This window comes from Ceratotherium simum, chromosome 12, assembly GCF_057802395.1.
Source record: "Ceratotherium simum simum isolate JZ-2026a chromosome 12, ASM5780239v1, whole genome shotgun sequence".
Taxonomy (NCBI): domain Eukaryota; kingdom Metazoa; phylum Chordata; class Mammalia; order Perissodactyla; family Rhinocerotidae; genus Ceratotherium; species Ceratotherium simum.
Window position 1 is genome coordinate 17,793,382 of NC_141911.1, and position 26,502 is coordinate 17,819,883.

Genomic DNA, 26,502 nt, shown 5'->3' on the forward strand with positions numbered 1-26,502 from the left:
TAAATAAAAAGAATCCAAGAAATCAAAACACATTCTTGTTGTAAAAAGAAAAAAATATTAAATTATACAGAAGTTTATAAACTGGAAAGGGACATAATCAGGTAATCCTCTTACCCCAGATTAGAGTAACCTGCTTTATTTACTCAACAATATATAAAGGGCATCTTTCTATGTCAATAAAAATAGATTCCGATCAGCCTTTTAATGGTTTCAGAATATTCTATTGTTTGATATACTGTAATTTATTCAATCAATTCCTTATTGTTAGACATTTACATTGTTTCTAGTTTTTCTGGTTATAAACAATAATGCTTATCCTTGTATATACATCATCTTCGCTCACTTGTCTTAGAAGTGAAATTGCTGTCGAAGGATAGTCATATTGCTAGAACGCCTTCTACAAAGACTGTAGCAGTTTATATCCCCACCAACTGTCATAGTCTAAAGAGTTATCTAAAGTGGTATCTAACCATTCTTTTTTTTTTATTTTTTTTTTTTAATTTTATTTATTTATTTTTTCCCCCAAAGCCCCAGTAGATAGTTGTATGTCATAGTTGCACATCCTTCTAGCTGCTGCATGTGGGACTCGGCCCCAGCATGGCGGGAGAAGCGCTGGGTCTGTGCGCGCCCGGGATCCGAACCCGGGCCGCCAGCATCAGAGCGCACGCACCCAACCGCCAAGCCACGGGGTCGGCCCTAACCATTCTTCATGGAAGCAGAAAAAAAGAATTTACTTAGATTAGCAATTGGCAATGTTTTTGTGTTGCTTTGCTGTACAAAGGAAGGTGAGTAGAACTGGAGTTATTGTGTATTCAGACACCCAAATTCCTACTGACTAACTGGGGGTGGGGGTGGGGTCACAGGAAGTTAGCCTAGAAGTGGGAAAATGGGGAGAACAAGTCTTTTGCATGGAGATTGAAGAGGAGATAAACCAAAGCAGATTTTCTCCAGCCTGCCAGGTTGGATGACTTGCAGCGCCATCTTCTGGCAAAGAAGCCAAACACGTTCAGTTTTCATGCTGGGAAATAAAATATTTCATATAAGCCCAACTAAACCAAGGACAAGCAGGAGAACCCAGGGAGGTCTTGGGTGTTGGTGTGTTGGCGAGGGGATGAGGGAGAAGGAAGTGGATTTTTTTGAAGCAAAGATCTGAATCATTTGACCTCCGAGGTCTCTGGCAAAATCTGTGGCCTCTCCACCATGCTACATACAACAAAGTACAACTTGGAGTGCAACTAAGGTAGTATACAAGGCACCATCCTTCAACTTCAAGTTTGGATTCTCCAGTATCTCGGGGTTACTCTAGGTAAGGCAACTTAGATGTCAGGCTACTCAGGACGACACTCGATTTGATCTCTTATTACAGGAAAATCTGTTTCTATCTTTGAAAGTCCTGCAGATAAGAAAGATACTTAGACTACCAAAACTTTCAATATGCCGGCCAGTAATTTATCCACACATTAGGTGTGAAGATGTAGAAAACCACATTAACCCTTTTTTTCCCCAAAATTTCAAGACTTAAAAATACTTTCTTGCTTTAATCATCCAAACTACACTAGAAGGCTTGCTTTTTAAAACAAAATTACCTTTAAAAATGTGGCATCCCTCAGTAATAGCTCTCAAGTAAAAAAAAAAAAAAAAGTCCTTTTCTCGGTGTAGTATGTATGGGACAAATTTATAATGTGCTTTATTCCAAATCAGCTTCTATTAGTGAGTTTCTGCCCTCATCTCTGGCTTACTCTTTCAGCTTCACACGCCTCTTTGCTTTTCTTCCTCCAGCTACCTCTCCCACCTGCAGTGCCCTGGCCCCGCCGCCGCCCCTCCCCCGCCCCGCCGCCCCTCCCCCGCCCCGCCGCCCGGTCACTCCCACTGCGCGCCGGCTTCCGCGCGTGACGTCACACGCCAGCGCCAGTGACGTGCCGGCTGCTGCCCCTCCCTCTGCACCCGCTCCAGGGTTTTGGGGTGCTAGGGTGCGGAGTCTTAAGCCCCGAGTCTTTAGAAATTCTCCGCGGAGCCCGGAACTTAGAGCCGGCCCTGCGAGGCAGGAGGACGTGGCAGGCAGGTAGTGTCCCAGTCCCGAATGTCGCCCGCCCCCACCCCACCGAGGCCACTAGCAACCACCTCTGTGAAGTTGGAGAGGCGGTAACCGAGGCACTCCCCCTGCTGCCGCTCGCCGTTTCCAAGGGGCTCAGAAACCAGTTTGTTTCGTCCGGGTAGAGTGGACTTGTCTCACAGGGCGTTGCCCGAGGCGGGACGGAGTCAAGCCTGAGGGGTCAGCGAAAGGCTGTTGTCAGGTGTGGGAGTCGCACTGCCCCGGTTTCAGTCTGGGCTGTGAGCTGCTGCTGGTTAGACAGACTTGATTTCTCTTTCAGGATGCCCTTTTCAAAATGCGGGGTGCCTCTGCCTCTTTAAGTTCCATAGGAAGACTGCTGCACCTAGACTGATGCTTATCGATCATCACCGTTATTTCTACTAACGTCCCGTGTTGTTGAGGTGAGTTGCTCTTGGGGGAAGCAATGATATGCAAAATAGTAAAATCATATTGGAAATGAGGAGACCTTGCTTAGACTTGCTTTTGTAGAGATTGCGCGGATACTCACCTTAAGTGCACGGAAAATAACATCATCTCATTAAAATGTTAATTCTCTAATGTATTACAAAGCAATCCTTGGACATTATTTAAAAAGCTATAGTGATAATGGAATTAAAATAATAGTAGAAATCTTGGTGTGGATAAGCAGTCATTTACATTGCTTATATGTTGTCTCTGAACTTAAATTACGGAGACATTTTAATTAGAATATGAGTAGTAATTAACTGGTTAGCCTATAATCTTATATTTCAGCTTCCATAAATTGAAACAATTTCCATGTGTAAGGCATTAAAAGTTCTACTACTTTAAGAGTTCGTCATAACTCTTTTTTTATACAGGCCTAATTTTTATTCTCTAATGTAAGATCCGCCCCAAAGAAGCAGAAAATTTATTGCTATGGTAAGTTACATCAGAAATATTTATGAAGAATTAAAAGTAATATCCAATACATGCTAATAATGGCCTTTTCTTATGATGCAGCAGTATTGTAGAGATGATGGAGGGGAGCCAAATATGGAAAGAAGTAATCCTTTGTTTCTAGTTTAGATTTTTCTGGTATTAGAAGATCCACAGATCTCTTGCATTTAAGATTGCCCATTGTTCTAGGTGAAAGGTAAGGAGCCTGTTTTGTGGGAAAACAGGTTTTTGCACAGTAGGAGTCACCGTTGGAGTTTAATAAGGGTTATGGAAGTTGGCCACAGGAGTTCTTTTGAGGTCATTTTAATAATACATTGACGTTGTATTCCAAGTAAATTTTACTCTGTCTAATCTCCCTTCTAATCTAAGTTGTGGACATGACACTATTTCATGAATATCAATTCTTTATTTGCATGTTGGTAATCTCCACTAGGGAAGCCGTTAATTGTTGTCTGAATAGACTTACAGAGAAGAAAAACAAATATTTTGAAAAAAGTCTGATAGGGATCCCATTTTTGCTTTCTGCTTTTTCTAGTAATGAGAAATAAGACAGGGACTTTCCTCACTGAGAAGATAAATAGACCCTCTTCCACAATGCACAATGTTATTTATTATTTTGGGAGAAATGGATTTTGTTATTTTGGATGAACTTTATTAATAAAAATCCATTAAAAATAATGGATCTTATTATTTTGGGAGTATGGATTGTAGCTGCAGACAGTACCCTAAGGACTTCTTGAAATCTCTTGACATTCCTTTACCAATGTATCCCTTCAGGACAACTTGTCCATCACATAGCTGAAACAGCTGAAGAGGCTTAATGTTCCAGATTGGTGGGGATACAGTTTTTCATTCGTATTCTCTGACATTTTCATATTTAGTGCACAAAATTTTATTATGTCAAACATTGCTTATTTGTAGCTTAAAGAAATTCTTAGTAAAATGTGAGGAAAGATGTCTAATTTCACTAGAGGCTAAGATACTTTTTTCTGAGCATAGTTGATATATTGAAAAGAAGAGCGATGCCATATAGAAAAACTTTGATTTTCAGGGTTAGAAGTTTAGAAATGCAGAACTGTTCAAGGATTTTAACCAGAGAAATTGAGTTAGCTAGTGTTCTTCCTACTTTTTTCTATCAGCTTTATTATTGTTTTTCAATTTTAATTTTATTTATTGTTTTGAATAGATAATACATTCATATAGTTTAAAACTCAGAAGGTACAGAAGATTGAAAAATCTTCCTCTCTGCTACTCAGTTTACGTTATTAGACATTATTTAAAAAGCTATAATGATAATGGAATTAAAATAATAATAGAAATCTTGATATGGATAAGCAGTCATTTGCATTGCTTATATGTTGTCTCCAATCAATATTACCAGTTTATTGGTATATCTTTCTGGAGATATTACTTACATATACAAGCAATTACATGTGTGTATATATGTAAGGGTCATATATATATGTATATACACACATATATAAATGAAAGTAAGTATAAATATACACATACATATATTTCCTTTTAATACACAAATAGTAGTATACTGTGTTTATTCTGGTGCTTAGAAATTAATCCATATCAATATAAATGTTGCTTGTTTCTCTTTGACTTGTTTCAGGATATTTAAGTTTTGCCATTTCAAACAGTGCTGCAGAGGATAACTTTGTACATGTGTCTTTTTCATACATTTGGAAATATTTGTGGGGTAAATTCCTAGAAATGGAATTGCTGGATCAAAGTGTCTAAACACTTATAACTTTGGTAGATGTTGCTCAATTATTTTCCTTAGTATTTCTATCAATTTGTATTCTCACCATATTCTGTTTCCTTATATTCCCCTCCAACACAGTACAATAATAAACTTTCTGAATTTTGCCATTCTGGAGGGTGAAAAATGCTCTCTCTTGTACTTTTTTTTTTTATTGTGGTAAAATATACATAACATAAAACTTATCCCTTTACTTTTAAATTGCATTTCTCTTTATGGGAGATTGGGTACCTTTGCACATTTAACATAAATTATATTCCTTTTTGTTGTTATTAACTTTTAACTTCATATCCTTTGTCCATTTTTCTGTTTTTTTTTTTGTTCTATGAATATGTAGGAGCTTTTTATTTATTATAAAAATGAGCCCTTGGTGATACGAGCTAAAATATATATATATTTTTTCTTTTTGTCATTTGAATTTTGACTTAAACTAGTTTTTACTATGCAGGATTTTTATGTTGTCATATTAATCTCTTACGGCATTTTGGAGTTGTGTCATACTAAGCTGTTCCACTCTAAGATTATAAAAATCATCCTCCCGTGTTTTATTTTATTACTATTACGTTTTATTTTTTACATTTAAGTATTTCAATTATCTGGAATTTGTGTTGGTGGAAAGTGAAGAAAATGGAGCTAACTTTGTTTTTTTTTTCCCCACATTGCTACCTAGTTGTCTAAATACTGTTTATTTCAAAATCCATCTTTTCTGTACCAATTTGAAATGTTACCATGGTCATCCACCAAGTTAAAAAATTTTTTTGATATATTTCTGGACTTCCTATGATTTGCCTCTCTATTTCATAATTATTGTAGCCTTATAATGTGTCTTGATATCAAGTAGAACAAGTCTTCCTTCACTGGTCTTTTTTTTCAGTATTTCTCTGGCTATTCTTGCTTCTTTTTTTCATGTTAACTTTAAAACCAGCTGGTGTAATCACCCTCACCCCTAAAGCTTGTGTTTTGATTAGGGCAACATTAAGTTTAGAGATTAAGAATTAAAATCATTCTGATCTTGAATCTTTCTATTCATTTTCTTTCTTACTTTCTGTGTGAGTTTTTGTTTTTTGTTTATTTTTTCTATTCTTTTATTGAATATTGGTTGATTTTTTAGGTTACTAACCCTGTCTTCTCTTGTATCCTATCTGCTGTAAAACCCATGGAATGAGTTCTTTTTTTTTTTTTTTTAAACATTTTATTTATTTATTTTTCCCCCAAAGCCCCAGTAGATAGTTGTATGTCGTAGTTGCCCATCCTTCTAGTTGCTGTTTGTGGGACGCGGCCTCAGTATGGCCGGAGAAGCAGTGCGTCGGTGCATGCCCGGGATCTGAAGCCGGGCCGCCAGCAGCGGAGTGCGCTCACTTAACCGCTAAGCCACGGGGCCGGCCCTGCAATGAGTTCTTAATTTCAGATATTTTATATTTTAGTTCTAGAATGTTCATTTAATTTTTAAAAATAGATTTCAGTTTTTTGTTGAAATTCTCCATCTTTAAAAAAAAATCTCTTTGTTCATCTTTTCCTCTTATTTTCTTGAAAATATTAATCATGGTTATTTAAAGTCCTCTACTGTTAACTCCATATTGGAGTCATTTGTGAGTCTATTTTTTTTGTTTTGGTTGTTTGGTCCCTTTTTTTTTTTTGTAACATGCCTCATAATTTTTGATTGGATGCTGGGCATGTATCTTCCAAATATTGTTATGTTTTCTTCTGGCAGGCTGATGGAGTATTAGCAGATAACCTTGATCCTGTCAAGGACTGGTTTTAGGCTTTGTTAGGACTAGTCTGTTTTAGTCTTGCCCTCTGTATGCACAATTTAAGAATGACAGGAGAGGAATTTATATGCAGATTTTTGAACACCTGTTCTTTTTCCTCCTTTCCAGGATTTTGGCAGCCCTAAACTCTGACCTCTCTCTCCTCAGCCCAGTATGATTGCTGCTTTCTACTTAAGCTCCATTCTGCTATGCCACAGTTTGGAAAATGTCTTCAGGGAAAAGGCTGGGGTGAACATGGAACTCACTAGAGTGTTCCCACCTCTCAATGATTATAGCCCCTCAATTCCTGCCTGTTGTTTTATGTATTTTACTCAGAGTTCATGATTGTTTTTGGAGGTGGGGTAGTCTGACACAAGCTACTCCATCATGGTTGGAACAGAGAGTCTCACCGTTTATTGTGTAGACTTTCACTTAATCTCCCAGATTGTATTTGGTGTTTCCATTCCTAACTGTGTCGGTATCCCCAATATAGAGACATCTCCAGTCTTCTGCCAAGATTCGAAGAGGGGTAGTCACCTGACTGGGAGAGGTGAAGGAGGCAAGCTGTGTGTGTAACTGCTTCCTACCCAGTCTTTCAACTAATGCTGTTTTAGTCCTAATATTATCCTCACTCTCAATAACTGGTGCTTCTAGTTATTGAGCTAGTCTGTAGTGGGAATTGACTTATTTCCCACTGCTGGCTTAGGATACAGCTTTCTCTAGTCTCTTAAGTCAGTTGCTGCTTGTTCTTGTGTTTGTCAGCTTCCAGAATTTTATTGCTGTTGCTTTCTCTCCTGTTATGCCTTTTTGATCCCTTTAAAGTTGTGTTAGTTAGGTTTGGGAAAGAAGTAGAGGTGAATATGTATGTTCAAACCAGTGTGTTTAAATATATATTCCAGTTTGTTTTTTGACTTTTTAAAGATTTAGGATAAAGAAATTACTCTCATGGCTTCTTTTGATTTTTCTAGAGGAAGGGCTTTGGCCATATCTCTCTGTCCTTCCTACTGTTTGTGGCTAATAATACAATTCTAAACAGTGTTGAAGTTTCCTATTTTCTGACCTACTTACTCTTTTCTTTTCTTCTCCTGAGTCATAGACTGTTCGAGTTAGTAGGGCCCTTAAGATAGCATTATGCTTAAATCTTTAGTGTTTTTAGATGAAGAAACTAAGCCAAGAGAAGTCAGATGGTTTGCTTTTGCTCATTTAGCTTTTCTCTTCCGAATCCATTGCTTTATTTGTTATATCACATAATTCTTTGGAAAGCTCAAATATCAAAAATGTCTTTGATTTTATGCTTTGAATATCTTCAATAGCAGATATCTTCATAGTGATTAAATTGATATTATTGTTAAAGACTTTAAGAATACTGTTAAGTTGATATTGTGATTTTCATTAGATGTCGGGAGCTGAGTTGTAGAAAGGGCAAACATTTGTTTATAATTTGAGTTTGTTACAATAATGAAATTAGAACAGGATTCCTATGTTCTTTCAGTTACATATGATGATTTTGGATGTGTAAGCATATAGTACGTTTTGTTATTTTATTTCACTTGGTTTGAAAAATCTTGTAGGATTGTAATTCAGCTAAGTCTCACGACTAGGAAATAAGTAGCTCAGTTAAATATGTTGTTAAGACACTGAAAGTAAACTATCTTTTCATGTTTTCCCCTTCACGTCCTCTAGTGCACTACACTAGTCTAGTGTAGACTGCAGAAAAGGAGGGATTGTCAGTTGCTCTGAAACTCATCTACCACAAATCTTTCATTGTTCGGAAAAGTGTCTGCACTTGACCTTATTTGATGGCAATTAGAGTCATCTTTCTTCTCTACCCGGGGCAGTAGCTTCTCTGCTTTACCGAGTTGTCAGAACCACCATGCTGAGCAATGTGGTAGGCAGTATAGTGCAATAGTAGGGACTCTTGGAGCTTCCATCTTGTTAATGTGGTCCCTTGAAAGGAATTGGCAACTGAATTTTGAGGCAGGGCCAAATTGACTAATTTTGTTTTTCTTTCTTGGCAGAAGTCACAGAATAATGATGATTGTGAAATAATCTCATTATGTGGTTATTTAATGTAATTTGATTTATGAAATTTAGTTTTCTAAGAGGAGTTTATCTTGATAATTTTTCTAAATGGCATAGTAATGTAATATACTTTCATGTCCTGGAGAAATCATTAAATTCTGGCTGGTGCCCAGATAGCCATTATGTTATGCCAGTTGACCAAACTTGAACTTGAAAGTATGTTTGTAGTGACTTTTCTTCTTTAACTCACTGATGATGCTGTAGTGCTGTCGTAACAGTTAATTTCTTATTTCTCTTAAAGTTGCTAAAAGCCTTGTCATTTCTTATAGAATTTTTTATAAAATTTCTTATTGAAATGGAAAATGGCTATGTTTTCTAAGACAAATGAAGGCTCTTTCCCATAAAATTGCATAAGACATAATTACCCCATTGATTTTTACCACACACTGGGTTCTGGCCTTTAGTTTTACAGACCAGAGTATAAATCTTGTTATTTAAGGAGATTGGATCATTTTTTTGAGGGGCAAAGTAAAATTAAACAAATTTAGTATTGATGGATGAAATGAGAACATGGATTTGTTAATTTACAGTGAGAAATATGGTAAACTGTCACAGAAATTTTAATATAGTCTTTATGACAAGCCCATTTTCTCCTAGAAGGGAATTGTACATAGAAAGCCTGCTTACTATGAATGGAAATAGAAAAAAGCAAGTTAGGTGAATGAAATATTTATTAGTTTTAGATTAACATAGTGAATTCATGTAGCTCCACAATAAGGGTGATCTTGCCAGTAGGCAGTGCTAATGACTGCTGTTGGGACTCTTTCTCCCACTCTCTCTTTCCTTTCATCTCCCTCCCTCTCCCTCCCATTTCTCTTTTTGAAGCTTTCACTACCTAGCATATTGTACTCTAGCTTCTGTCCCCACCACTCTCCTGAAATTACTATTGGTAAAGCTACTAATGACCTCAATCAAATATCTTGGTATAGTAAGGATCTAATTATGATATTAAAGCCAGAAATATAAAGGAAAGATTAATAAATTTATTAATATCAAAATTTTTATCTTTAAATAAAATTGAAAGGCAAATAGCATATAAGAAAAAAAATCTTCATTAAAGAAGGAGCTTTTACAAATTAATAAAAATAAGACCGTTTTCAGTAGAAAATGGACAGAGAACATGAATGAATAGTTCAAAAGAAGAAATACAAATGTTCAAGAAATGTGGAAGAATTTTGCAGTTTAAATGTCAATGAACAATTTAAATGTCTAATAAGAGGGAATTAGTTAAATAACTTTGGGAAATGGTTTTATTAAGCTTGCATTCTTATTGGAGGTAATAAAGTAATGCTGGTAATTAATTCCTGTGGGAAACAGTTTGCTTTTCCTTCCATACACATTAAGTATATACAGTATTTGACTTTCTAAAGCATTGTTGTAAAATTGAAATGTCACTGGTTTTCTCTTTTTAGCTGTAATTAGGTTGCTTGAATAAAATTGAGATAAAGTTTATTTAACTTTCAGTAAAGATTTTAAATAGACTTTTTTTTTAAGTAAGCAAATCACTAAGGAATTAGAATTTGAATTAAACATTATAATTGTTATAGAAGACATACTTTATCACTGTTAACTGTTACCCTTTTTTTTATGTCTAGCATAGCTGTTAAGATGCCTTAGAAAAAGAACCATGGAGAAGTATGTCAGACTACAGAAGATTGGAGAAGGTTCATTTGGAAAAGCCATCCTTGTTAAGTCTACAGAAGATGGCAGACAATATGTTATCAAGGAAATTAACATCTCAAGAGTAAGTATATTTTTCATTTGGTTATTCAAGTAATAGTCTGGTTACAAAAGGGCTCATTGTTAGAGAATAAAAAAAAATATATGGCAATGCATAACTGCCATAATCTCGTAGAGAACCACTAATTTCAGAGTAGTCTGTGTATCCTTTTCAGATTTTCTTCTATGATATGTGCTTGTGTATATGTGTTTAAAAAAATACAGTGCCTATTGTTCTGTAACTTAATCTAGTTTAAACATGTTAAAATGTTTTTACTTGTGGATTCAACTCATTCTTTTAACTTCTGGCTATATTTTGTTATTTGGATTATGCTTTATTGGTACCATTATTTTTTAACCACTCTCGTATTGATGGACTTTTTAGGTTGATTATTGGTGGCCTAATTTAATATTTTCTTTTTCCCTCCTATTTAAGATGTCCAATAAAGAAAGGGAAGAATCAAGGAGAGAAGTTGCGGTGTTGGCAAACATGAAGCATCCAAATATTGTCCAGTATAGAGAATCATTTGAAGGTCAGATAAATTTTGCAAGAGAGTTCAAAAGAACTCCTAAGCCGTGTGACAACTTTTGGATACTGTCCTTACAGGGAATCTTTTTATGAATGTATTCTCAGGAAGAAAAGTATATCATCTTTGCTTTAATAGATATGCATATGAGTATCAGCTTGATTCTAGGATAATGCTAATACCACACTGTCTCTGTGTAGTTTAATACTGGCTCACTGTTACTATGATTGCTAAAAAGAAGCAATGTGGTAAGTGCATGAATTTGCACAAAGCACAAGAATTTGCACAAAGCAAGAACTGTAATTTACGTGTTTTTAAACTGAACTGAACTTTAAATGCTACCACTACTGCCACTGAGAAAATGTTCTGATCTTTGGAAAGTATCCTACTCATTAGTGTTCTTCTGTATACCTCATTATGATAATACTGAGGTGTATTGAAAGTGTTCTCAAATTCTTAAAATGTCATAGCTATATTGCTGTTTTGGAAATGTATACCGTTATATTAGGTAATGCAAGAAAGATAAGGTAGAGCTTTTCTAAAGGTAGGTCAGGGTGGTTTATTGAAGTCCTTCCCATTATTATTATTATAAATCCCTATGAATTACAAAAGAGGAAGATCCTCTAGATTGAAAGTAGAAGATAGTTTAAATGACTGTTTCAGGGTCACATCAGATACCAGTTCAGAGTCTGAATTAGAGCTAAAATATCCTTGTTCCCAGATAAACTTGGTATCTACTACAGTAGAACATACTTTTCAAAAAAGGGTCATTTAATGCATTATGTCATAAGGTACTCATTTTATTTATTTTATGATGGCAGTGAAATGAGGATTTATACCTCATGTGAAAGAGTACAGTATTAATCATCTCTTCCTTCCCAGGACCTTGAAATTTCCTTATTTATCTTTCCCCTAGCATCTATCTTTTAGTTTCTTTTTTCTTTCATCACCAAGATTTTAATATTTCAAGTTAAAAGATTTGAATATATATCAAAAAATATTTCAGCAGGTGTTTTGTATTTATGTTGAATGTTTCACATGGAAACATCTGAATGATTGAAAAGGGGTAGCATATTTTTTTTTTTCCTTGATTCATCATATTTATTTGGCAAACCACAACCCTGGATACATAACAACTTTTCACCTGCTCTGAGTAGCTGAAAGTGACTCGAGAAAAAACATAGCAAAGCTGACTGGTCCTACTTTAAAATCTAGACCATGAACTTCAGGTGGGCCCTAATGCTGCTCGGCAGTCATGGTATATACCCTAGTTCATTCATGTGTCCACTCTTCTGGATGAGAATTTTACAGCTTCTCACTCCTCAAATCTTTTTTCTTTTTCAGTTATTTTATTGAGGTCGTAGTGGTTTATAACATTGCGTAATTTCAGGTGTATGTTATTTTTTATCCGTTTCTGTATAGACTGCATCGTGCTCACTACCAATAGTCTATAATTTTTTGTGTGTGTGTGTGAGCAAGATTAGCCCTTAGCTAACATCCGTGCCCATCTTGCTCTACTTTATATGGGACGCCGCCACAGCATGGCTTGCCAAGCGGTGCATCGGTCCCTGTCCACGATCTGAACCTGTGAACGCCGGGCCGAAGCAGAGCGTGTGAACTTAACCGCTACGCCACCAGGCCAGCCCTACCAATAGTCTGATTTTTATCCATCACCATATATATGTGCCCCTTGACTCCTTTCGCCAACCCCCCAACCCTCTTTTCCCTCTGGTGACCGCTAATCTGTTCTCTTTATCCAAAAAGGAGTAGCACATTCTTTAAATAAGGTTTTATTGTTACTGCTTTAATTTTAAAGGAATAAATGCTCATGGTAAACATATTTATAACGTACCAGACGTGCATGAACCCTAAGTTCTCTGTTCCTCATACTCCACTCTCATTCCCATTCCCTAGGGGTAAGCATTGTTTCAGTGCTTTTTCTTTTTTTTTTTTTTTTTTTTTTTTAAAGATTTTATTTATTTATTTTTCCCCCAAAGCCCCAGTACATAGTTGTCTGTCATAGCTGCACATCCTTCTAGTTGCTGTATGTGGGACGCGGCCTCAGCATGGCTGGAGGAGTGGTGCCTCAGTGCGCACCCGGGATCCGAACCCGGGCCGCCGGCAGCGAAGCGCACGCACTTAACCGCTAAGCCACGGGGCCGGCCCCAGTGCTTTTTCTTTAATGTACTTCCTTTGTCCATGTGGGACAAACATATACGTACAGCTTTTAACATTTAAAAACAAGTGGGATCGTGTGTATGTATTTCTGCATCTTGTTCTTTTCACTTTGTATCTCATGAATATCTTTCCATGTTATTATGTATTGAGGCACCTCATTTTTTACAACTTTCTTGTGACATCTGCAGTGTATCCCATTGTGTGCATTTTATGGCTCTATCTCACCATTTGTTAGCAGTTTTCTGTTATGGATGCCTATGTTGTTTTTAGTTTTTCATTATTATGGATAATATTGCCCTAAACAGCCTTGTATAGGTGTCAGTGTACTACAGCAGTATTTCTGTAGGAGTGGAGTTGTTAGACTAAAGGGAATGAGAGTTACTTACAAGCTTTCCAATCCTGGCTTATAAGTTCATTCTAAAATTTGTATGGTATAACTTTTATCTGGTGATTCTATATATTTGGTCACAGTCCCTATTTTTGCCTTGCCCGAGTGCTTGTCATTTTAATCCATGTAGCCATTTGGACCTCTTTAGCTTCTCAGTAGAGCTTTTGGGAGCTCTGAAACACAAATATTTAATTATTCTCTGAAAGATTAAAAATAACTTACATATGCAAACATTTTAAATCTGTCAATTTTAAAAAATAAGCAAGTTGGTTAAAAAAATGTCAATTTTGACATTATTTTGAATGTCTGCCTTGAAAGACAAGGAAATTAGTGTATTTACAGTTCCTCCCTACTAACTGATTTTTGTTCATCTTGACATGGTAAAAGTAATAATTTATCTTTTGTTCTGAAATTATAATTCTTAGGGTTGTTTTGCCTTCGTTCTGTATTTAGACAGGTTGAATTCTTATTGTTAGTTCTTTTATACCTTAGCTTCCCCTTTCCTGAGCTATTTGAATTCATCTCTTGCTTGGCTGGATTTTATCAGTATTTTCTTCATGAAGAGCTTGGATGCTCTATTCCTTCAATGCAATTAATATTTGCATTTCTGAGAGTATCTAAGTGATACTTTTATATATGATTCAGTATTTTGATAATACTTTTCCCCTTACAAGCACATTATGTCTTCTGGCATTGAATGTTTCTGTAGAAAAGTTCAGTCCAGTAGAATGCTTTTCCTCTTGGAGGTAATTTGCTTTATCTTTCCTTGATGCCCAAAGAACTCTTTCTTTTTTTTAGCTGAGGAAGATTTACCCTGAGATAACATCTGTTGCTAGTCTTCTTCTTTTTGCTTGAGGAAGATTCACCCTGGGCTAACATCTGTGCCAATCTTCCTCTATTTTGTATATGGGTCACCACCACAGCATGGCCACTGACTGGTGGTGTAGGTTCATGCCCAGGAACCAAACCCAGGCCACTGAAGTGGAGCGCACTGAGCTTAGCCACTAGGCCATGGGGCCAGCCCCCCTCTTTTTTTTTTTTTTTTGTATGTGAGCCACCACCACAGCATGACCACTGACAGATGAGTAGTGTAGGTCAGCGCCTAGTAACCGAACCAGGGATGCTGCAGCGGAATGCGCTGAACTTAACCACCAGCCCTGGGGGCGCCGGCCCAAGGACTCTTTCTTTAGGGTTGAAATTCACCACACTATGAATTAGTATTAATATTTCTGAATCTATTACTCTTGGAACATTTTGTACCCTTTCTGCCCGGAGATTCTGGTTTTTCTTTGTTGCAGAAAAGTTTTCATCAGTATTTTTAAAAATCCATATATACCATAATAAAAGGAAAAATATTCCAATTGTTTGCCAGAAAGTTGTTTTAGCTTATAAACTAATTCTTTCTTTTAAAGTTTCTCATATTATAGGATGGGCTCTCAAAAATTTTTAACACATTAAAATAACAAAATGCTTTGGGGGAAGAAGATGTCACTGAGTTAGTTTTGAGTGCTTATAGAGGTCCTTAGGCAGAATCAGTTTAAAAAAGGCATCAGAGAAATTTAATATTGATGTTATAATTGCAAGTATTAGATACCGTTGTAAGTAAGTCTTATAAAGTCACTTAAGGGGCCAGCCCGGTGGTGTAGTGGTTAAGTTTGTGTGCTCCGCTTCAGTGGCGTGGGGTTCGTGTGTTCGGGGGTTCGGATCCTGGGCACAGACCTACACACTGCTCATCAAGCCATGCTGTGGTTAGAAAGTGGGGGATTGTCTTGTATCACTGTATATTTGGTACCTGTATTATACATTTTTATTTTCTCCACTCTGTTGTTCATGTATTGCTTTCTATTTTTAGTTGTCTGTATGCTTTCATTTTTTTATCCTTATTTTCCTGCATTCTATGTTTTTTATCCTCTTAAGCTTGTTTTATTTCTTACTGTTTCTAAAGTAGTTTTTATATCTTTAATGGAAGCTTTTCAATCTCATATATGGAGATAGGTGTTGGCATTTCTACTTGTTCCCTATTGGTGCTGCCAAAATCTAACTTCTCTATCTACTTGAAGAGAGCTTTTTTTTGAGGCTAAATTTGGATTGGTTTTTGCTGCAGATAACAGAAAATCTGACCAATATTGGCTTAAGTGAGAAAGATGTTTAATTATCTCACCTAACAGGAAGTCTTAAAGGTAAGCAGTCCTGTAATGGCATACATGGCAGCTCAGCAGTGATACCAGGATCCAGGCTCTTTCTACTCAGCCATCCTTAGTATTTAAGTTTCTTAGCCTAGTCCTTTTCAGCTTGTCCCAAGATAGCTCTTGCAACTTCAGGCACATGTCTGTGACCAAGTCCAAAAGAAGAGGGAAATGGCAGCACCAGCAGCTCTTCTCTTCAATCTGTTCCTTTAGTCAGACAAGCAAATGCTTTCTTAGAAGCCACTGTTCAGATTTCCTCTTAAGTCTTATTGGCCAAACTTATTGGTGGTCAATGACCACCTCCAACTGTAGGAGAGACTGGGAATTAGAAAATATGAAAATTTTTTCAGCTTTTAAAGTGAGAGGTAATGAAGGGACAAGAGGTTAGAATTAGCTATTGGGTTAGTCAACCAACAGTGCATACTTCACTGAGTGGTTACAGTACACATCCTCCTTACTGTTTTTCTGTTAAACTCTTGGTCGTTTTCTAACTTGCATCGAGGCTTTGCCCCTTGCCTTACGGTCTTTTTGCTTCAACTTCAAGCAATTTCTAGGTGGTGGCGGTTTTGGGGTTTTTTTTGGAGGATATTTCTCCATTAGTGTGTGAGCCCATTGGTGATAAGGGTGGTGTCTTATATTTCTGTATCCCTAGCATGTGCAAAGTGCCTGGCTCATGGTTGGCACTCAAATGTTTGAATGATTGAAGGAATACAAAACGGATTAGTACTTCCTAATTAGTACTTCCTGTTAACCTACATTTTAGGTAGTATTTATCCCAAAAATAAGTAATAAAACTTTAAGCAGCAGAAAACATCACAGAGTTCATGTACTGAAGTTGAGACATTTTACTTTGGGATTGCTTCTTCATCCCTGTCTCAGGTCCTGTTTAACCTTTTCTCTCTGTCTCTGTTTCTATCTCTGTGTGTGTGTGTGTCTCTTTCTCACACACACATGTACTCACCTTTTCTTTTTTTTATCTTTTGATACTTTTGTTTTTTGATACATGCATATGGTACAAAATTCAAATGTTACATAACAGTAAGAAGTTTGCCTTCCGTTCCTATCTTTGAGCCACCTATTTTCCTTTCCTGGGGTTAACCACTGTTAGTACTGTCTTGTGTTTCCTTCCAGAATTATTCTAAGTATTAATAAGCATACATAAATTATAGCATACTGTACATAATTTTTTGCTTTTTGTTTCTTATGCTACATAAATCATAGCGGGTTGTACAGTTTTCTGGGTTTTTTTGTTTTGTTTTTTTCGTGTTGTGATTTCTCACATGTATATTTGGATGATCTTTTCATACCAATCATAAAGAGTTATACACATTCTTAATTAGCTCAGTCATGTAGGTTCCTGGTTTGTGGCACATTAGAAGCAGTATGTCAAAAAGGAGATATGAGCACTGTGAGTAACAAGACCACCACCACAAGGTGCAAGAAATAAATACTGCTGGAAATAAGGCCATAAACACAGGGTAGTAAGAGAAGTGAAAACTGGGGAAACTGTTCTTTGAGTTTCAATAGTCTCACTAGTAAGTAGTGGTTTAGTACATGTTAGAAGTGGTATCGGTCACTCTTCCTTACTTAGGAAGAATAAGCAGAGTCTTATTCTTATATAAGAATAAGGGTGGAGAGAAGGATTAAAAGTGTTCCTCCGGGAGAGGAGTCATGGACGTCCCTTTTTCTACGGACTGAGGCATAAAGGTGAATAGGGCAGTGCCCCATCTTTGTGTTTGTTCACAGATTTTTGTATAATTTTTAAAAAGAGAGCAAAATCAAAGAAAGCTCCAAGAGAGTAGAGACTGTCTTATTCATTGTTGAATCCTCAGTGTTCACTGCAGCATCTATTATTGTATTTGTTTAACAAGTAATTGATTACATGGACAAAACAAAGCTGAAAGTAATGGTCAGTTGGAAACTAAGATAAGCCATCTCTGACAAATTGGTAGAAAAACTTGATTTTATAGATACCTTTAAGGAAATATATCTATTAAATTAAATAAGTATATCTGTCTTCATTTTGGCTATATTCCAGAGATGTTTAGGTCAACGTGGACACTGCTATCCTATAGGATGGTGTGTTCTTGGTAGAAAACTCATTAATGGTGGAGTTGCTTGGGCCGGCCCCGTGGCTTAGCGGTTAAGTGTGCGCGCTCCGCTACTGGTGGCCCGGGTTTGGATCCCGGGCGCGCGCCGACGCACCGCTTCTCCGGCCATGATGAGGCCGCGTACCACATACAGCAACTAGAAGGATGTGCAACTATGACATACAACTATCTACTGGGGCTTTGGGGGAAAAAAAAGGAGGAGGATTGGCAATAGATGTTAGCTCAGAGCTGGTCTTCCTCAGCAAAAAGAGGAGGATTAGCACGGATGTTAGCTCAGGGTTGATCTTCCTCACAAAAAAATAAAAAAAATAAAAATAAAGTAAAATAAAATAAAAATCTTTCCTTGAATGTCTACCTGTGGGGGGAAAAAAATGATGGAGTTGCTTGATAACTGAAGTTATTGTACAGTCTGTATGACTAGTATATCTTGACTTGGCACTCTAATTCTTATGAGTGTAGTTCTGTTTTTGGTTTAACAGAACACTATTAATTACTACTTTTTAGTAAACCTTTAAGTACCTTTAATTTAACTTATGCTTTTGATATACATTTTTAAAAGTGGAATGTAATGTTTATATTTTGTAGAAAATGGCTCTCTCTACATAGTGATGGATTATTGTGAAGGAGGGGATCTGTTTAAACGAATAAATGCTCAGAAAGGCATTTTATTTCAAGAGGATCAGGTGAGTTAACATGTAGGAGATTGACTCTTACTCTGTAATGTTACTAAGAAGTGATTTGAAGTTTACTTATATACGTATTTATTTTTAACTACAAATGTTAATTGTAATTACTAGGCGGTTTGGTATCATATTCCAATATCTTAGTCACATATTCCAATATCTTAGTCACATTTCTGTTCTAATTAGCTCACATTTCTGTTCTAATTAGCTCACACCTTAGTTCAGTTCCCCATCTCATTTCTTATCTGTAATAATATTATGTGTGTAATGTATGTTATATCCTCTGTGTGTGTGTGTGTGTGTGTGTATTTATGTATATAATTTATTCATTATAACTGGTTAATTATTCTATGTCCTGTCCATCTGGCTTATTGCTGCCACACCGTATTTTCCTATATTGTGGCTTTGCCAGATAACTTCAGCTCTAGAAGCCTTGCATTGGCAACCGCATTAAATCTAAACTGTGTTTTGATTTCAAGGGTCTCTAAAATATGACCCTATCCTACCTAAGCAGTCTTATTTTTTTCTATTATTCCCTAATGTGCATCCTTTTTCATTTGTTTAACAGATATTTATGAAGCATGTATTTTGTGTTAGGCACTGGGACACATGTTTGTTCATCTCATTCTCCTTTCTATGTATTTATTCTTTTTTTTCAAGGCTAGACTATTTTATTTTATTTTATTTATTTTGTTTATTGCGGTAACATTGATTTATAACGTATAAATTTCAGGTGTACGTCATTATACTTCTGTTTCTGCATGGATTATATCACGTTCTCATGTTCACCACCCAAATACTAATTACAATCCATCACCACACACATGTGCCTAATTATCCCTTTTGCCCCCCCCCCCCCCACCTTCTGGTAACCACCAATCCAATCTCTGTCTCTATGTGTTTGTTTGTTGTTGTTAATATCTGCTACTTAATAAGTGAGATCTATATATTTATTCTGATTATTTCTTTTATTTTGGTAATACCTTCCTCCCAACTCTCTGTTATTAATATTCTACCATTTTTTAAGGCTCAGCTCAAGTCCCAGCTTTGTCTATAACTATTCTCATCTTCTGTGATCTTTTCTTCTCTAAATTCCTACTGCATTTCTCATTGTCCTACGTTCTTAGTTTTAATTGCATGCTTTTACATAAGGGAATGGAGGGAGCACTATGCTAGGAGTGTTGTAATTGTTATCTCTTTTAATTCTTCTAACACCCCCCCATGAATTAGTGTAGTTTTCTCTATTTAATAGATAAAAAAGCTAAGAAAGGTTAAGTAGCTTGCCCAAAATCATGTCTTTGGTGTTTGAACCTCCTTTGTATCACCCCAAAGTTTATAAAATTTTCTTTTTACAAACTTAAAATAAATTGTAAAATTATTAAAAAATTCGCAAGTGGAATATCTTCTTTCCCTGCTGTTCCATCTCTGAGATTACCACTGTTTTTAGTTTGGTGTATTCTTCCAGACTCTCTTTTTCATGTTGGCACACGTCCATTTATACATTAAGACACACATATTCAGAAATGGAATATTATACATGTCATGCTCTGTTTTGCTTTTGTCACTAAAAAATTATCTTGATTTTCTTTACATGTCGATCCATATAGATCAATTATATTAGTTTTAGTAGCTGCATTATATTTCAGTCCAGCCAAGCCTATGCTTTTTTGTTTCTTTTTACTCCGTTTCCATTCCACTCCCCTCCATGGGCAGCTATTCCAATGTCTTTAATGAATATCTATGTGTTTTTGCAAAATGGCTATCATTGTTTTGTGTACATGTGTTTCTAAATGCATACCTGTTGTATTATATATCTCGTTCAGTTTTACTTTTTTCCCTAAGTACTGTGTTTCTGATCCATCTGTTTTGCTATTTGTGCATCTCTTGCTTCTAACTACTACATAATGCTCCATGGTATTCATCCAAGTCTACACTTACTTTTACTGCACCATACACCCTTCTTAATGTACTCTGAATAATTTCACATAGAATTACTTTTCCAACTTGTTATAATTTACTGTAGAGCAGAGATCACAGTTTTTACTTATATCATCTCAGGGTACTTAGGAAAGCTGTGTCTGTGGTAGGCACCAAGTTGGCACAACTAATCAATTGATTGATAATGCCATACAGATGGGGGCTTTTAGGTTCTTGGCAGTTACTTAAAAATATGATGAGGTGAGACCTTGAGTTATATTTTAATTAAGTACTATTAAAGAGGGTTTGTCATATTTCTCATTTTGTGCTTACTTCCTCTTTACATAATTAAGCCTACTAGATAGAGCACAGAACTTGGAGTAAGAAGACTTGGGTTTGAGTCCTTGTTCTACTTGTCAGCTTGGTAATTGTTCTGTTAACAAGTTACGTAACTGTTTCAGACTGTTGCCTCTTTTGTTAATGGAGATGTTGCTGCCATGTAGCTGACTTCACTGTTACAGTGAAGGTCCAATAGTAATTTATGTTAGTTTACAAAGTGCTGTTTTTTATTAGAATTTTATCTGATACGTTCCATTGCTTGTGCTTATTTTTATTCATTTGTCTCTATTGAACTTTAAAATACTTGCTGTTAAATTCTATAACATTCTACTATAAAGTACATTGATAATCTATGGATTTGGTTCTCCTGTTGGATAAATATTCTTAGTATATAATGATGTGTGTGTGTGTGTGTACATATGTATCTTGGCATCCTACAAGTTATTATGGAGATTCATTCAATATTTTTTCTCCATCTCTGAGATTATTCCATAAAAACAATAAAAATTTGGTAAGTCTTTCTTTTAAGTTAATAGCATTTTTTCTACCCTTCAGAATGACAAGTTTTGTTAGCACAAATAAGAATGTTGTTTATTTTAGCTTATCTGAAATGGGGATTATTTATAAAAACATCCTACTACTTTCTGGGCTTTGAAGCAGAAAAACATAGAGGCCAGAGGCCATTTGTGTTTTAGGCTATAGATGAGCATCAATCTGAGATGGTTTTGTCCATTTCTGGAATGGAAGCGGGAACAGGAAGACCTGTGAAACAAGGTGATTCTCCAACTACTGAAGCTGTTCTCTTCAGTAATACTTCCTTGTTTGCATCGTTAGTGGACAAAAATCTAATCAAGTTAGGAAGCACCCTAAGTCCATGACTTTTAATCAGTAGTAAACAATGAGATGAACTAAGTGCATTCTCCTAAACAATCCTTGCAAGGCGTTTGCTCACATAGATATTAAAAAGATGTCCCATTGACTATTTTTGCTTTATTTCCAAGTTTTGGATAAATTTTCTGGTAGTCTCCTTTCATGTTCATAAATAATTTACAGATATGTATTCTTTCAAAAGAAAGTCTGATCTCGTCAGGGTTGGCCCTAATATTTAGGTACAACTGAGAGTGTTAATTAAGCATATAGGCCTCCTTGAGTTTGCTCTGAAAATCTGGAGCCTTATTGTATTGAACAACTACTAGAGCCACAGAATTGATTTCTGTTCAGAATTTTTCATAAGGAATCTTGGATTAGATTTTTTTTTTAAAACTATTATTTGCTCTTCTATCCCAAGGTCAGGAAACGAAGCCCAGTACATTCTCCACCAAATTCACCAGCAGTACCTATACATTTGGGTGAATTTCTTTCTTCTTGAGGGTTTGCAAATTTGCCAAGTTTCTTGGCTGCTAGGAAATGACCTTGCCATCTGTGATGCTGAGACCCTGTAAGTCAGGTACTGAGCGAGTTTTTCTTGGCAGTGCGATATAGGAATTGGTTCTACATATATTTCTTAGTAGTGGGCTTGTCATAATTGATTAATTGAAAATCATTCTCAAATAAGACACTCCAGGTATAGCCTTGGTTGCATAATTGATTTGTTCAAACCCAAATGTCTGTCAACAGATGAATGGATAAACAAATTGTGGTCTGTACAATGGAATAGTATTTGGACATAAAAAGGAACGAAGTACTGATACATGGTATAAATGGATGAACCTTGAAAACATTATGCTGAGTGAAAAGAAGCGTTACACAGAAGAGCACCTACTTATTCCATTTATATGACATTCTAGAAAAGACAAATCTAATCTATAGTGACAGAAAAGTGGTTAACTGGGGCCTGGGATGGGAGTGAGTTGACTGGGATGGGACGCAAGGAAACTTATAGGGTTATGGAAATATTTTATATCTTCAATATGGTGGTGATTACACAGGTGTATAAATTTGTCAAAACTTATTGAAATGTACAAGTTTAAATGGGTCCATTTTATTATATATAAGCTATGTCTCAATAAAGTCGATGAAAAAAATTTCTGGTGCCTGCAAAAAAAAAAAAATAATTGATTTGTTCAGTTATATTCTAGTAAAAAGGAGTATAGATTTTTATTGAACCAATTAAAATGACAGTATTGTCCTAATTTATTTCTGAATTCTGAGTGGGACGGTGAGAATCAGCTAATCATTTTAAGATGTTACATTTCAGTGTATAAAAGCATAATCTACTAAATTGAGGGTTAGAGATAGCTCAAGAAGAAAAAAAAATGGACTTTATGTATTCATTAAATATAGAACACTAGAACATTAAAAATAATATCATATTCCAAACAAATAACCACAGTTAAATTTCGTTTAATTCCATTCATTCAGTCCTAGTAATTCTTATTCTGCTGGGTCTTGGGGCAGTCTGCTTTCATGATGTTTGTCAGCTTCTGGACTAAAAAAGTCTTAGAAATCTTAACTCAATCCATTGTTCAGTCTACACGTTGTCAGCTTAGAAGCCTGTACTCCAGAGTCTCTTTTTTGAAGTGTCAATAGTTCTTAGTGTCCTTTCCAGGAACCTTCTGGTCAGCATCAAGAAGCAAAGGCCTGTTTGATAATGAGACTGAAAGGTTGTGGTTTATTTATTGTAGTAACCAATAATAGAATAAAATTCTCTATAGGGATATTTGAGAAGGGCTTGATGAATATTTTCCTTAAGGGTAAAAATGGACAGCAAAATCATTGACAAATCTCTAAGACGGCCCCATAAGGAATGTGTTTTCTGAAATATTTTACTTATACAAAACCCTAATGTAGTAAGAGTGTGAACTGAATAGACAGAGAGAATGGAAATGTAGCCTTTATACTTATTCTTGTACAAGTTGTGCTTTCCTCCTCAGCTTTGTTTATACCTTCCATCAAAATTTAGCACTGGAATCACCTCTTCTGTCCAGTTTTATTTTATCACCTCCAGGCTGAGTTGGCTCTCCATCTCTGTGCTTCTTCAGCACTCCGGAGCATTACCTCTGATTTACTTACTCATCTCCTTCAATAGTCGTTGATAGGGGTCAGCAAACAATGGCATATGGGCCAAACTCTGTCTGTGTTTGTAAACCAAGTTTTATTAAAACACAATTGCACTTATTTTTGTTTGTATAATCTATGGCTGCTTTTATGCTGCAGTGCCAAAGTTGGGTTGAGACAGAGACCATATGACCTGCAAAGCCTAAAATATTTATTGTCTGGCCCTTTATAGAATAAATTTGCAGGGGCCGGCCCCGTGGCTTAGTGGTTAAGTGCACGCACTCCGCTACTGGCGGCCCGGGTTCGGATCCCGGGCGCGCACCGATGCACCGCTTCTCCGGCCATGGTGAGGCCACATCCCACATACAGCAACTAGAAGGATGTGTAACTATGACGTACAACTCTCTGCTGGGGCTTTGGGGAAAAAAAAGGAGGAGTATTGGCAATATATGTTAGCTCAGTGCTGGTCTTCCTCAACAAAAAGAGGAGGATTAGCATGGATGTTAGCTCAGGGCTGATCTTCCTCACAAAAAAAAAAAAAAAATTTGCTGACTCCTGGTCTATGAGTTCTTTCATTAACTTTTTTTGCTGCCTCCTGCACCTATCAGGTATGTTTTTGGTCCTGAATACACATTTGTCAAAGTATAAAGGAGTACAGGTATGGGAAAGATGACAATGAAAAACCCCATCTGTAAAAGGAGACATAGGTGATTTCTAAGATGTGTTCTAGTTCTACTGGTAGACTGTGTAACAGTAAGACTCAACTGAGCTTAATTTTCATCTTTTTGTACTTTTTCCTGACCCCTCTCTGAGGGGTTGAATTAATTGCTCTCTCAGTGTCCGTATAGCTGTTATAAAACTTGTGCATTTTATTGTAGGTATTTGTTTATATTTTATATTTTATATTTATATTATATTGTAGGTATTTGTCTATATGGACGCAGAGTCTGAAAACGCTATTTCATTTTTCTACTTACAGTGCCTTATGTGAATATGGAAAGTAACTTAAAAATCTGCGTAGTCCTCAGTAAATATCTATTCAACTGAACTGAGAGGTTTATTTCTTTAAAGAAAGTTAATTTTAGATTATTTTAATGTAATATTTGTTGTTTTTTTTTAAGTACTGAGGAAATGAGTAAAAAGTAAAGCTTGTTACTTACCTTTCATTCTCTCTTCTGAACATCACTTCTCTGAGGTAAACACTGCTAACTGATCGGTAGCAATCCTTCTATGCTTCCTTCCTTTATTCCTTCTTTCCTTCCTACACACACACACACACATACACGCTCATATACAATTATATAGAGTTCAGGTATGTAACATACATAAACATATACTTTAAAAAAATAGGAGTATGCTGATTCTGCAACTTTCTTTTTCTCATTTAACAGTATACATAGAAGTATTTCATTCGTTTCAGTGGCTGAACAGTATTTCTAGTACAGTGATATCACAGTATATTTAACCAGACCCCTTGATGATATTTAGGTGTTTATATTTTTTTGCTCTGGTGAACAGTGCTGGAGTAAACATCTTTGTACACATCCTTTTGTATTTGTGATACTATATCTGTAGGATAAATTTGAAATTGCAATTGCTCTTTGAAATGGTATGTGAATTTCAAAATTTTATGTAATTCACCAAATGGCTGTAATGATGTTTTCTACAAACAGGGCATACAGAGACTTATTTCCCCACATTCTGACCAACATTGTGTATTATTTCATTTTTTTCACGTTAAAATGGGTATTTTGTTTTAATTATTATTATTTTTTTAAATTTGGAGGGGTATTGGAGATGTGTTCATTGGTTTATTTTTCCTCTGTCATTTGCCATTCCAGTCTTCTGTCCACTTCTTATTTTGCCTGCCAGTCTTTTTCTCAGTGATTTGGAAGAACTGTTGCATATTAGAGAATTAGCAATCTGTCAAATTATGTTGAAGGTATTTCTCAAATAATTATTAAACTTGATTATATATTTTGCCATGCAGATGTTTTAAATTTTATATAGTAAGCTTTGTCAGTCTTTTTTCTTGTGACTTGTGGGGTTTGTGTCATGTTTTCAAAGTCCTGCTTCAATCAAAGACTATAGAAAATTAACTGATGTTTAATCATTTTATAGTTTAATTTCTTCATGTTTAAAAATGCCATCTACTTGGAATTCTTTTGGTGTTAGGACTGAGGTAAAAATTAAGCCTTTTTACTTTCAAGGGGCCAACTCCAGAGAGAGTGTTTATATACAGTAAATGTGGGGAGAGGAAAAAGTCAGAGATGTCTTCCAAATTTCCAGCCTGATTTTTTTCCTCACATGATTTTTATTTATCTAGAAGAAAGATACATTTAAAAACAAAGTCACCCACCGTCATACTATCATAAAATATAAATTATTTCCATTTTCCATTCTTTTCTGGAAATATCTTTCCATATTTATTCTGATTTATAAGAGATGCTTCAGTAGCAGTCTACTACATCTTAAAGTTAGTATGTGCCCTGTATGTAATGTGTCTGTTGGCTTGAATATCTACTTAATGTTAGTGACTACAAATTAAAAATAAATTATAGCTTAAATATTTTTTTAAGGATTTAGTTCCCCTCAACCCCAGATATTACCAAATTCTTTTAGCGGTCAAGGAAAGACTGTCGTGAAATGTAAACTTTATAAGAAATGACAGATTTGATTTTTCCTCCCTAGATTTTGGACTGGTTTGTACAGATATGTTTGGCGCTGAAGCATGTACATGATAGAAAAATTCTTCATCGAGACATAAAATCACAGGTATGTTTATATTCTGTCACTTCTAACTTCTAAATAGATATGGACATGGAGCTAGCATTGTCTTGGGCCAA

The 26,502-nt window shown here is 35.8% G+C and overlaps 1 protein-coding gene across 1 annotated transcript in view; it reads left to right on the forward strand.

Moving 5' to 3' along the window:
• Window positions 1–1,922: 1,922 nt before the first annotated feature.
• Window positions 1,923–26,502, forward strand: part of NEK1 (NIMA related kinase 1) — a 179,826-nt gene continuing 155,246 nt past the window's right edge. Inside the window, exons 1-6 of the mRNA XM_087437435.1 lie at window positions 1,923–2,062; window positions 2,373–2,493; window positions 10,207–10,355; window positions 10,767–10,863; window positions 18,306–18,403; window positions 26,348–26,431. Coding sequence (XP_087293561.1) covers window positions 10,239–10,355; window positions 10,767–10,863; window positions 18,306–18,403; window positions 26,348–26,431 — 396 coding nt within the window. The 5' untranslated portion in view covers window positions 1,923–2,062; window positions 2,373–2,493; window positions 10,207–10,238. The remainder of the gene's footprint in view (window positions 2,063–2,372; window positions 2,494–10,206; window positions 10,356–10,766; window positions 10,864–18,305; window positions 18,404–26,347; window positions 26,432–26,502) is intronic.